Source organism: Protopterus annectens, chromosome 11.part0 (assembly GCF_019279795.1).
Source record: "Protopterus annectens isolate FY-2018-M chromosome 11.part0, PAN1.0, whole genome shotgun sequence".
Lineage (NCBI taxonomy): Eukaryota > Metazoa > Chordata > Ceratodontiformes > Protopteridae > Protopterus > Protopterus annectens.
In genome coordinates this window covers 556974308-556988604 of record NC_056745.1, presented here as the reverse complement: position 1 = coordinate 556988604, position 14297 = coordinate 556974308, and the positions used below count along the sequence as shown (strand labels likewise).

The 14297-nt window shown below is 35.5% G+C and overlaps 1 protein-coding gene across 1 annotated transcript in view; it reads right to left on the bottom strand.

The window, feature by feature from the left end:
• Positions 1-14297, bottom strand: part of PTPRQ (protein tyrosine phosphatase receptor type Q) — a 4272575-nt gene that overhangs the window by 2232667 nt on the left and 2025611 nt on the right. The window contains exon 20 of the mRNA XM_044087226.1: positions 6508-6777. Within this exon, the coding sequence (XP_043943161.1) occupies positions 6508-6777 (270 nt within the window). The remainder of the gene's footprint in view (positions 1-6507; positions 6778-14297) is intronic.

The window sequence follows — 14297 nt, the reverse complement described above, 5'->3', positions numbered from 1 at the left end:
TCTCTGTTTTGGTTTGCAGTTGCTATGAAACTTACGAGGGCTGTGGAGGTGCTGTAATGGAGTTGGAAACCATGCTGGGTTGGAGAGACAAGAGAATTATCAATGGTATAATCAAGAAGTTGGGTATGTACATATTTTTCAAAGATCTAAAATAGGGATTGTAAAATGGCTATGGGCCTGTAGTTAGATAGGGCAGCTGAGGTTCCATCCTTGTTTAAGGGGAGTATGTAGGATATTTTCAACAGGGCTTTTGTTTGTAGAATGATTTATTAGGATGGGCACTGGGTGGGAGAATGCATTTTGTCTTATTTTTATGTATTCAGCTGATAAGTTTTCAGGGATGAGTACGGTGGGCTTTAAGGTTTTGAGTAGTTTTTTAATGGCTGAAGTTGGTACAGGCCGGAAAGAAAAAATCTGTGAGTAAGATACAGAGGCTGGGTGTGGAGAATTATTTGTGGCATTTGTTGAGTTAATAAGACAATATGACAGATTACATGAAGTGGGTTTTGAACTGGCTAGCTATGTCATTGTCTTGGGTGGTTATATTAAGCACTGGTTGGTTAGTTTTACCAGGTATAGTAATTAGTTAATGATAGACTAGAAAATCTGTGGATTTTTTTATTATATTTCTGTAATTTTGTGTAGCAGTGCTTTTGACTGTTCTGATTCTGGTTTGCGTCAGATTTCTGAGTTGTTTGTAGCTTTGAAGGAGAGAATCAGTATTCTGTTTCCAAACTCCCCATGCTTTGTTCCCTTCTATTATTAGGAATTTGGTTGGTTGAGACAGCAAGGGAGCTGGATTAGTTTTGACTCTTTGACTAGTTTGTTTAAGAATACTGACTGCGTCTTCAGCTTGATCTACGTTTATTCTCTGAAGGATTTTCCATTTTATCAGTTTAAAGTTACAGTCAAATAAGGAGACGTTCTGAACTTGATTATAAATGGTATTGTTTTTGGTTTGTAATATGTTCTGTAATCAGATGTACTGGATGTGATCACTTAGTGTATCAGGTTGGGAGGTTGCAGAGTGAATTTTTTTGGGTACGAATCCACTCTACAGTTGAATTGATATTTTTGGATTTAGTATTTCTGGTGGGAGTAGGTATAAGTTGAGTAAAGTCATATAAGCTTACAGGAATGTTGGGGAGGTCTGACTCAATGGTCTGCTAGTTAATGTTGAAGTCTCCTAAAATTATGATTTTTGAGGAGATATTATCTGATACCCAGGAGAGGACTCCTTTGCTAGTCTTAATGTTTTTTCTAGGGGTTATTTAGGTACTATAATGCTCAGACTTTTGTGTGCATTGATTTTAAGGGATGTGATTAGTGTTTTTGCATTGTGGAACTGGGGTGGGTTTAGGTGATGTAAAGAGAGATGTCAAGACTTGTTATATAGGATAGCTATCCCCCTCCTGTTTTGAAAGACCTGTCTAGTCTTATTACATTGTAACCTGATGGTACGTTTTCATTGTCAAGTTTTTCTTTTTTAAGCTACATTTCTGTTATAACTTGTATATACAGTTTATGGAGGCATAAAGTTCTGGTAGCTTACTGTGAATATTCTAATATTGATTGATATTAGGTGTAGGCCAAGCATCTTTGTTTGGAGGGTTTTAGAGTGAGACTTTGTTGGAAATTGTTGCTACTGTTGTTGGAGTCATTCTGTGGGCTTTGATTTGGGTGCATTTTGCCACAAGTGTTCAGGATAGTGGTGGAGTTGTTGAGATAGTAGTCAGGTGATTTATATTGGTCTAGGTCCATTAACTGTTTTATGAAGTGAGGAGTCAGACTGGAGGCAGTTGTTTTTAAAGAGGAGGATGGTTGTAGTGAGGAAGAAAGTGGGATATATAGTAGTAGTTGTAGGATTTGTTAGAAAGTTCTGAGATGGTGTAATCAGTGTGCATACTGTGGTTATACTTGGGGTAGTGATAAGATGTTAGAGGAGCTAGACAGATAAGGGAGAGTAACATAGGAATTTGTATACAGATTATGATGTGGAGTAATGGAATAGAAAAGGGGTGTTGAGTGAGCAATACTGGGAGAGAGGAGCTGAGATGGTAGGGTCTGTGAGAGGTGAGAGTTGATAGTGGCTAGTAATGGAATACTTAAGTAAGAGTAGGAAGGCTGTGGTAAATAAGCCAGGTAATTGATGGTATTACAGAGAAGTAGAGGGGGGCGGTAATTGCTGCAAGTTCTGAGAACTTTTGGGACGTGCTAAAGAGACTATTTTTTTGGGTGGTAGAAAATGGTAGTATTATTGGTACTAAGGAGTGAGTGGGTCAGAGATTGTCCCTTACAAGAGTAGAGTATGTGGCGGTGGATGGGGATTAGAGTAGTGGACAGGAAGCCCAAACTGTGGGGATGGCAAATGGAGCAGGTTTCACCCTGTTCAAACTGTGAGATGCTAAAGAAAAACAATCATCAGAACCTGACTCAGTGTGTTTTGTTCCCTGGCATTTATTAAGCAAGACTAGGAGAGTGAACAGATAACCAGAGTAAAGTATAAATTAACTTAATCATTACAATTTAATGATGAATTACCTTATTTTCAGTCAAGTGTGGTTTACATAAAAAGTATCTAATCAGATGTAATTTAATGTTAGATCGGGACTTAGCATTTTTGCTTGTTTCAGTTGCAGCTACTGTTAGAAGAACATCTGCCTTGTGTTCCATTCCTGGAATGGTCTAACAGGTAGTTTAGTAGGGTCACTAAAATGAGTTAGGAAGCAGGGGGATGCTTAAAACTTTAGACAGGAGCTGTTCATGAGACAAGGAATGAGGTTAACACCTACTAGAAAAAGGAAAAGGAAAAATTAATAGTGGAGTAGAAAGTTAGAGCAGAACAACCTGAGAACATATATGTTAAAAATGAGACAATTAAAATGTTAATTCTTTGGCTGATAACAGTAGTTTAAACAAAATGTAATATTGATTGCAATGGTTTGAATCAGTGGATTGTACTTTTTACAGACATGTGACTTCTTATCAGAACACTCTCTTATTGCATGTTTTATGGTTATGCATGTTTTGTTTGCTTTATTTAACCAATGATTTTCTAACTGGTAGCTCAGTTTGATGGAATGACTCAAATGATTATGAGGGCTTCTTGAGGATTACTACACTCATTTAAGGGCTACAGTTTCCAAAACAAAAGGAGAGGTAGTCACTGTCACTGCAGCAGGAATGTAGCAGAGTAGTTCTGTCACTCTTAATCATGCTGGTCATACTAGTTTGAGGGATAATTAAGGCCTGTGGGCCTTGAATTTGGTCAGAGCATCTTGAAAGCTACTTTTGGTGAGATAACAGATGACAGTAACAAGAGACAGTAAATGGGACATGAACTACAATTATATTACTCACAGTACAATGGCGTCCTGTATGACCAAAATTAAAAACTAAGTACAATTTAAACAAAATGTCATGCTTTTAGGAATATTTAGCAGAAGTGTGTAATACATTAAAACTAAATTGTCACTTTCACTATAGAACATTTTTAAGCCCCATTAATGTCAACATGTAACCTCCAGTTATTTAAAAAATATATTAGTTTTTTTAGTTTGAAGAAAAGTATGAAATGAATGGTTGCAACTCCCTTGGATGGAATACATATACAAGATTGATTATCTAAAGCAGTCTTAAATATTTTAATGCAAAATGATTTTGTGTGTGTATGTCTGTGCATGTATATACGTGTATGTGTGTGTGTATATATATATATATATATATATATATATATATATATATATATATATATATATATATATAGATATATATATATATATATTTTTTTTTTTTTTTTTTTTTTACTGTAATATGCTGATGCAATGTTTTGTTAACAGGGTGAAGTATGTGGTAATTACATTAAATGGATGCCCTGTCAAGTCAGTTTAAAGGTCTAAGGAAGAAGTTCTACTATGTCTAGAAAGTGTATTTTTTGTGGGCTTAACGCTGAATTTTTTGGATTCAAATCTTTTTGGAGTAGTTTGTGTGTGTGAGTATTTGCTGGTTAGTGTTAAAGTATGGGCTAGGATAGTTCATAGATATAGGGTTGTGAACTTGTGATTTTGTTTACTGTGTGTGTGTGTGTGTGTGTGTGTGTGTGTGTGTGTGTGTGTGTGTGTGTGTGTGTGTGTGTGTGTGTGTGGATTAAGGTTTGGGCTAGGTAAGGGGATAGATTTAGTGCTGTGTATGTGTGTTGATGTTTGTGGTGTGTGTAATAGTTTCCTGTTTAGTTTGTTAGTGGTAGTGTTACAGTCAGGGTGTTTGTAAAGTAAGAGCAAGGGGTAGGGGCAAGGGCATAGTGAGGGCTAGCATACATAAGATGGTGTGAGGGGCTCTTGGTATGCTTTTCTTCAGTATTATATTTTTAGTTTTCTGTCTTTTGGTGGAATTTGCTCAGATAAAATGGAAATGCTATAATGCTATTAAAAATGATATAATAGCCATAAAAACTGTTCCTATTGCAAAGTCCTGAATCAAAAATTCAAACATATTTTGTCATATAGGTATAAGAAATGAAAATAAACATGTTTTAATAAAGTAATAACCTTTATTATGTGGCTACAATATTCTTGGCCAACCTCAGTGGGCCCATACCTTTCAAGTATCTCACCCTAACTCCAAACAGACCCACCTCATATTGGTCAGTGTTTTGATCTTTCAAAAAGTGGAAGGTTTCCACCTCTCACGTGGTCCATAGGCTTTCATTGGGTAAGTGTGTTTTGGGAGATGGAGATTTCAATGTCTGGCTGACAACCATAATGGACGTGGGTTGGGGCAGGGTTGTTGTGACATGTTGCATCTTCACTTGAGCTTTATACTAGCAATGATGTCACTGGCACATGCACATATGCTCTCACATTTCACCTTCCCCCTGTGAAAATTTTCACATGATTGCCTACTAATAATAAGGTGACAGAATGGCACCATACTGACAGTATTTACTGGGGTACCACAAAGGTGCATTTTCAGTCAGTAATGGAGGGCAGCCCTACAAGGTTTTAACACATAGTATCTGAGGAGAAAAAAGCAGATTATGAAATGCTCTTCATCTTCTTTTGGCTGTTCCTGTTAGGGGTCGCCACAGTGAATCATCTGTTTCCATTTCTTCCTGTCCTCTGCATCTTGCTCTCACACCAGCCACCTGCATGTCCTCTCTCACCACATCCATAAACCTTATCTTAGGCCTTCCTCTTTTCCTGTTACCTGGTAGCTTCATCCTTAGCATCTTTTTCCCAATATACTCAGCATCCCTCCTCAGTACATGTCCAAACCAAAATAATCTTGCCTTTCTGGCTTTGTCTCCAAACCTTCCAACCTGGGCTGACCCTCTAATATACTTATTCCTAATCCTGTCCACCCTTGTCACACCCAGTGCAAATCTTAACATCTTTAACTTTGCCTTACCCAGCTCAAACTCCTGCCTTTTTGTCAATGCCACTGTCTCCAACCCATATAACATAGCTGGTATCACTACCCTCTTGTAGACCTTCCCTTTCACTCTTACTGGTAATCATCTGTCACAAATCATTCCTGACACTCTTCACCACCTACTCCATCCTGCCTGTACACTCTTCTTCACCTCTCTTCCACACTCACCATTACTCTGAACTGCTGATCCCAAGTATTTAAACTCATCCACCTTCACCACCTCTACTCCCTGCATCCTCACCATTCCTCTATCCTCCCTCTCATTCACACACATATATTCTGTCTTAGTCCAGATGACCTTCATTCCTCTTCTCTCTAGAGCATATCTCCATCTCTTCAGGGTCATCTTCACCTGTTCCCTACTCTCACTACAGATCACAATGTCACCTGCAAACATCATATTCCATGGGGACTCCTGTCTGATCTCGTCTGTCAACCTGTCCATCGCCATTGCAAATAAGAAAGGGCTCAGAGCTGATCCTTGATGTAATCCCACCTTCACCTTAAACGCATCTGTCACTCCCACCGCAGACCTCACCGCTGTCACACTACCCTCGTACATATCCTGTGCCACTCTTTCATACTTCTCTGACACTCCTGACTTCCTCATACAATACCACAACTCCTCTGTAGGCACCCTTTCATATGCTTTCTCTAAGTCTACAAAAACACAATGCAACTCCTTCTGACCTTCTCTGTACTTCTCCATCAACACTCTTAGAATAAACATTGCATCTGTAGTGCTCTTTCCCGGCATGAAACCATACTGCTGATCACAGATTATGAAATGCTGACTCCTTATAACTCCTTCAGAGACTGCCTGGCAAATGCATTGTTACAAAATCTAAATTTGCTAGTGACAGACACACTGAGCCTTGGCATTGGTGATCTTGCTTGTTACTAGAAGTAGTAAAATGCTCCTCTATTGTATGTATTTGTTACAGTGCTCAGAAAAAATTGATTTGTTACAACTGTTTAGTATACCAACTGAATTTTACTTTTAGAAATGGAATACTTAAAGCATCAAAGTACTCTGTGCAACAGATATAGTGCATTAAATAATACATCAGTGAATACCTGCTTCAGGGAGTGTCTGAGCAATGCAAACTTTATCCTTTCCTTCACCAGCAGAGGTAGCAGCTTTTATACGAAATTCATAAGTAGTATTGGTTTCCAAGTCTGTGAAAATGTGTACATTATCACTGGAAAAAAGTTTGGTTGCATGCCCTCCATATGATAATATGTAATAAATTATAACTCCATTTGGCCTGGAGGGTGGGTCCCACAGCACCTGGATGGACTCCCAGCTTGCTGCATCACAACGAAAGTTTTGGACAATATCTGGAACTGGAATGATAATTGAATAATTTAATAAGTTTCCTTTAAAGTGGCATGCAGAACATGATTATACTTGTTTAAAAAAGAGCATTCATTATAAAGAAAGTTAAAAATATCAAATAAAGAGCAGAAATAATATATAAATCATAAGCTTGATATTTCTTTATTTCCAATGCTTTGTTTAATGGTTATCCTTAGCTAAATTCTACTGGTTATCATGAAATTGTGAATTGTCAAAGGATAGTATGTTATAGATGCTTATCTTCAAGTAAAATATAATGTCATATTGAGACACTTCCCAGACTTGACAAAAATGTTAAATTCTCAAGAAACATGCTAATCAAGTCTTCAACCTGATCAGTAAATATTAATACAAGTTCTTCAGATGCCATGATACCTGCAACAAAGCACATGACTTTCATTATAGTACAACATTTACAGGAAGACTGTATACACCAAGTCAGTGCTCGTTGCCCTATACTCACCCAATTACCTTTCAATGTAAACCATTTATAACCAATTTCCTACCATTATTTAATTTAGACATTTTCTGGGTTTATTTTGCTTTAGGGAATGGAAATATGCAATTCACAACCTGCTGATATCAATTTTACTGCCACTAGTAGTCATTAGCAGTATATTTCATACATAAGTTTACTAGTCTCAAAATCTTTTTATTTTTCAAATACATCTGAATGAATTCCATAGTATTTTTACATAGCATCTTAAATAACTCTGTACATTATTTACATTAACCTGACACTATAACAGATCTTAATGTATACAGTTACTTTATAAGTATGTCCAATCCATTATCAGAGGGTCTGATCAATTATTGTATAGTGTCAATCGACGATAAGACTTTTCCCCAAGGGTCATTGATAAATGGCTTTGGATAAATTCTTAGTTCTTTAATTTTAATTTCCAATAATGTTGTGGTCTTCAGTAAGCTGTAATAGTCTTCCAAAGTTGGTATTGTTTGTATTCCATCTTCTTGTTATGCACTTCCTTGAAATTGCAAGTATAGTCCATACTAGATACATGTTTGACCTATTCAAATGTAGATCTTCATTCATATTTAGTAATACAAGAGCTTTAGTTAAATAAAATGATTCATTAAATAAAGCTTATAGAAAATTATTAATACCATTCCAAAATGGCTTAATTTTAACACAATCAAAGAAAATGTAGTTCAAATCTACATTGTGCACTTGCTCACATCTCTAAAATATTCCTTTTATGGTAGAACTAATTTTACTGATTCTGTCTGGGGTTAAGAATGCTCTGTGCAACCATTTCCAATTAAAAACTTTCCAGTATTGTGTAAAGGATGTATATTTTATCAATAATAAGATATATGTTTTAATATCTTCAGTTAACTATAATGAGTGTCCTTTTGTTACATATTGCCAATATGAGGGTTTGGGTGTTTTATAGTTTATCAATATTTTGTAAAATTTTGAAATACGGTCTCTCATGTCAGTCATTATATATGATTTCATATACGTATTTCATATGTAGGTATTTCTTTAAATGAAGAATTGTTAATTATTCTACTTAAATCTTGTGAATATGACAGAATACTCTGTAAAGTTATCCAGTCCTGTTGCAGAATTTTGTATGCTGTTTTTATTACTTGCATATCTAAAACATTTAGTTCTTTGATACATTGGAGCCAACAAACAAATCCTTTATGTTCCCAGGAATTAATAATCCCTTTATATATTTTATGTGGAAAGTTCTTTGTGACTATAAATTGTGTTAAAAGATCAAACCAGATTTTTTAAATCTATATTTGCATTAATAATTTTCCTAAATGACTCAATGTAATAATCATATGAGTTTTAGTGGGCTTAGTTATGTTATATTGCATACTAATATATTTGTGCCATGGCAACTTGTTTTTCTCTGTTATTTGAAATTTCTTTTGTAAATCAAATTAATTTATCAATATTACAGTTAGTAATTCTTTCCAATTTGCAGAGTAATTTGGATTTATCCAATCTGATGTTTTAGATATTGATGCTTTTATATATGTTTCTATATCAGGAAAGTTTAATCATCCCTGTTTCCATGGTCTGATATGATGTATTAAAGCTATTCTGTTTATTTTGGGAAACCATAAAAATTTTATTAGGCATGAGTTTATTTCTTTAAGTATATCCATTTCTGGCAATAGCTGTATTGCCAAAGCTATATATAGGATCTTGGGTAATAAAACCATTTTTATTAACTGTAGTCTATCTTCAAATGTTAATATTATTTTGTTCCATTTTTCCATAGAGAATTTAATTGTATTGATGATATTAGTGTAGTTTTTTTTAGACTAATAAATTATTATCCTTGCATAACTCAATTGCTACATATTTTAAGGTAGATTATTGTTTCCCTATGATGTTATCCTCTTAGTCTGCAAATCTTTTTTTAATTTAAAAATAAAAAAATTGATTTTGATTTACTGAAATGGAGTCCTGAAGTCATGTAAAATGTGTCAATTAATATACCTAATTCTTTTAATGTCTTTTTTGTATTAGATAATGTTAGGACTATGTCACCACCAAATAGCATTACTTTAGAATTGTATTGAAATAAATATCTATTCCTTTGATTTTTATATTGTTATGAATTGAATCTGCCAATATTTCAATAGCCAGAGCAAATAGAATCAGTGACATGGCACATCCTTTAGTGCCTTTTGTTATATGTATAGATTCAGAGGTAAAAGGACCTAACTTGACATACGCTAAATTATTTGTGTATATATATATATATATATATATATATATATATATATATATATATATATATATATATATTCTTTAGGAGATGAACAAAGGATGCAGGAAATTCAAATGGCATTAGGATTTTGAATAATTAGTCTTAATTTAAGGAATCAAATGTTTTCTCTATAAGTCAATTATGAGTGTTTCTTTATTTTCTTTATTAACATAATCTATAAGAGAAATTATCTTTTTAATATTGTCATGTGTGTGTCTATGATATATAAATCCATTTGACCATTATTTATTGTTTTGGATAGTGGTATTTTCATTCTGTTAGTTAATATTGTCATGAATATGTTATAGTCATTATTTAATAATGATATAGGTCTATATAAGGTACAGAGGCTTGGGAATTTGTTTTCCTTTAATAGTGGTGTGATTAAGGAATATCTCCAAGAGGGCACTTTTAAAGCTTATGACTGAATTTGTAATAGAGTTTTATGGAAGAGGGATAGTATATTTGAAGGAAAAAGTTTATATATTTCCATAATTATGCTATCTATACCTGGAGCTTTATTATTTTTGCCCTATTTTATTGTATCTGTAAATTCTTTGTAGGATTTGGGTGCTTGCAGATCTAGTTTTTTTTTTCTGTTTTTTTTTTTTTTTTATATTAGAACATTTTTCATCTAGATTTAATTGATCGATATATTTTCTTTTTGGAAATGTTCTATATAGTGATTTCTATAGGCATCAATCGTCACCTATATTCGAGACATTTTTTCTCTTTCTTTTCATGGGAGATACTTTTAATGTTATTAGCTTTTGATTGTATTTTGATTCTTGTGGATAAATTATGTAAATATTTAGGAGAAGTGGTCAGGGTATTAATTTTTAGTTTTTCTAAAGCTAAACTAGTTTTATGTGTTAGAATTTCATTGCATTTATTGTTTAATAATTCTAATTTCTTTTTCATCTCCAAATAATTTTGATTTTTTTTTCAGCTTTTACTGACAAAAGTTTGGATTGTAGATCTAATAATTCAGAATCCCATTCTCTGATTTTGTTTTTATACCAAGTTAGGGGTTTACCATCTATGTAAGCTTTTAATGAGTCCCATATCATTATTTTGTTTATCTCTGTGGTGTAATTACTATCTAAGAATAACTGTAATTCAGATAATAACCAGGGTTTGAAGTCTTTAATTTTAGTTATATATGCTGGAATTCTGGAGTTAAAGATTTATGGTTTGTACCCATTTTTAAGTTTAATATCAATGAACTGTGGTCTGAAAAGGGGCAGGGAGTGATTGAGAAATTAATGATTTTAGAGAGTAAGTCATGGGCAGCAAATATTTTATCTATTCTAGTTTGGGTACTAAATCTGTGATCTTAATGAGAAAACAACGAAGATTTATCTTCTTTAAATTTGAAAGTATCTACAAGATGAACTGATTCTACCCACTTGTTTAAAGCTTTTGATACAGCAGATGTATGCAGTGGTCTTTTATTTGTAGTTTCAGAAATATCAACTATACAGTTAAAATCTCCTCCTAATATTAAGTTGCCTTTATAATTATTGGAAATGAAATCCAAGTGCTTTTTAGCAGTTCCTGTTCCAATGCCTGGGAAACAGTATAGAGATTTGCTAGGGTCCATATTATATTATATTTAACTATTACTAATGCCATAAGGTCTTCTTTATCTTCATACTTATAAATGACTTCTGGGTTAATCACATTTGTTTTCCATAAAATTGTTACCCCTTTTGTTTTTTTTTTTCTTATAAGTGGATTGCTCCAATATCATATACTCCTTAGGATTCCATTTGTAATTGTCATTTGTTTTGAAATGAGTTTCTTGAAGGAAGACTATAATATTTCAGTAGATTTGCTCTCTTGCTAGGATTGTTTAAGCCATTGGTATTTAAAGATAAAGTTAAATCCATCTTAGGTTATTTATACTATGTATTTTTTGTTTTATTGTGACTATTAAACATGTTCCTCTGATAACCATAAAGTATATGTTTGAGTTATTAAAGGAAATTATCAGTTTTATACTTTGAGTGTTTACCAATAAAGTAATGTATTGGTCAGGCATACTAAAAATGTTTTTGTGAAATAAATTTAAATTAATAAATGTTAACAAACTAAGATCTGCACTAGCCATGGAATGAAAGTCATTCCTAATCTGATGGATAAACCTAAATCCATCAGATTATCACTCATACCTTGACAATCCAGAACATATTTGTAATAGGATTAGCAATATTTATATTATTTTGAACAGATATAGTACTACTGTAAATGAGACAGAATTCTAATACAATATAAATGTCTACCTATTGTATAAGTGATTAATATTTGCATGAAAGATAAATGACAAGCAATTCAATCATAGTAAAGTAGGATGTATCATATATTTGTTCAGAATGTGATTGCTACATTCTGTGACATTCATTGTTCAGGCTTCTATTGTTTACCTTGAATAACTTTGTCAGTTTGATAAAGAAGTTATTTACTCACCATAACGTTCCATCTGAGTAGGTAAACTTAATTTGTCAGCAACCTGTGGGTTTCGGATCCGATACGGATCTGAGCTGGCAGCATACCAAGCAAAAGATCCGAGCTCCAAGCTCCTCCCCCTACCCATACTATACTGCAACCTCCTTCCAATCCCCAGATCGAGTTTGCCACTCCACATGTGACACCAACAAACTAACCTGAGACCCCTAAACCAAGGACAAACCTCCAGCTCATGAACTCCGAACATCAAGCTCAGCAAAAATAATGCCAAGGTAAGGGGGAAGGAAGGAGGGACGGTTGCTGACAAATGAAGTTTACCTACTCGGATGGAACATTATGGTGAGTACATAACTTCTTTATCTGAAGTAGTTAACTTCATTTGATCAGCAACCTGTGGGACAGAATCCCCAGCTACCCGAAATCTTGTGAGGCCCTTAAGGAAGGATATTCTGGAGCACTGCAGAGCCAAAAGAAGCCCTTCCTCTAGACACCAAATCCAGTTTAAAATGAGTAATAAAGGTGTGAGAAGATGCCCAGGTAGACGCTGAGCAAATGTCATGCAGGGAAACTGTAGACCAGAAGGCTGCAGATGTTCTGGTAAACCAAGCTCTCTGTATGCTTGTAGGATACAAAGGGAAATCCACATAGCAAGAGTCACTTTTGAAACTGGTTTCCCTAAAAAGGGCTTAGCAAAAGAAACAAAAAGTTGATCAGATTTAAGAAAGACCACCGTCCTGTGCAAATAAAAACGTAACTGCCTGTGAACATCCAGCAAATGAAGTTTGTATTCCCCTTTGTTCTGAAAATTAGGGAAAAAGACAGGCAAATAGATTGATTAATGTTTGCCTCAGAAGCAACTTTAGGGAGAAAAGATGGATTAGTCCTGAGAGACACCCTGTCCTTATGAAAGACAAGATATGGGGGTTTCATACAAAGAGCTTGAAGCTCCGACACTTTCCTGGCTGAAGTTATAGCTACCAGAAAAGCCATCTTCCATGACAAAAAGTTTAAGTCAACTGATGCTGAGGGCTTGAAAGGAGGTGCAACTAAGGCCTGAAGAACCGCAGTCAGATCCCACGGCGGGGACGGATTCTTAATAGGAGGTCTCAGAAGAAAAGTGCCTTTCAAAAAGGTCTTACAAATTCTGGCAGCAGCGAGAGAGCCTAAATTGTCCCCTACATGGAAATGAGAAATAGCCGCCAGCTGGACCTTCACTGTGGAAGAGCTGACTCCTTGCTGGAAGATATGAGACAAAAAGTCTAATAAAAGGATCTAGATTTCTCTGTGAAGCCCAAATGGAGAAGCATCTCCATTTGCTACAGTAAATTTTCCTAGTAAAGGATTTATGTGCTGCAACCAAGATAGATTTAACAGGAGAAGCAATACTGGGAGTCCTAGCAACTAGTGGAACTGGAGCAGCCAAGCTGTGAGCTTCAGGCTGTCCAGATTCGGAGGAAGCATTCCCAAGGGATAACTAATCAGATCCAGAATGGGATCCAAGATCCAGGGTGGAGCTATGAGATGAGACTGTAGGCAGGGGAACCAGACCTAACGAGGCCAGAATGGGGCTATGAGGATCAATCTGCTCCCCAACCGGCAAGCTTTCTGTAAGAACTTTATCATGAGTGAGAGCGGGGGATACGCATAAAGAAGACCGGGTGGCCAAGCATGAACAAGAGTGTCTCTGGGGGCTTCCCCTGTCAGGGGGATTAGAGCAAAAAACTTGCTGCACTTCTCATTGGAAGGTGATGAGAAGAGATCGCAGCAAGGCTGACCCCACTTGAGGAAGATCTGTTCTACTACACAAAGGTTCAGAGACCACTTGTAGGGAGAAAGGATAGTTCTGCTCAATTTATCCGCCAAGATGTTGGACCGACCTGAAATGTGCGTTGCTATCAGAAAGCGGTTGGTGATCGCCCATTCTCAGACTCTCATGGCTTCTCGACAAAGAGGGTAAGACTTGGTTCTCCACTGTTTGTTGATGTACCAGACCACTGACATATTGTCTGACTGGATCGCAATAGTTCCCAGAGATAGATAAGCTAGATAGATAAGGGCCTGCAACGTTAAAAGGACCACTCTCATCTCTAGAAATTTATATGCAGAATGGTTTCATTTTGAGTCCACGTGCCTCGAACAGTCCTGCCAAAACAATGCCCCCCCCCCACCCTAGGCGGGAGGTATCTGTGGTCACTGTAGCTTGGGGTTGAGGCATGAGAAAGGGATGTCCCTCCTGCAAATTCCGAGATAGGAGCCACCACGTGAGAGAATTTCTGCACACT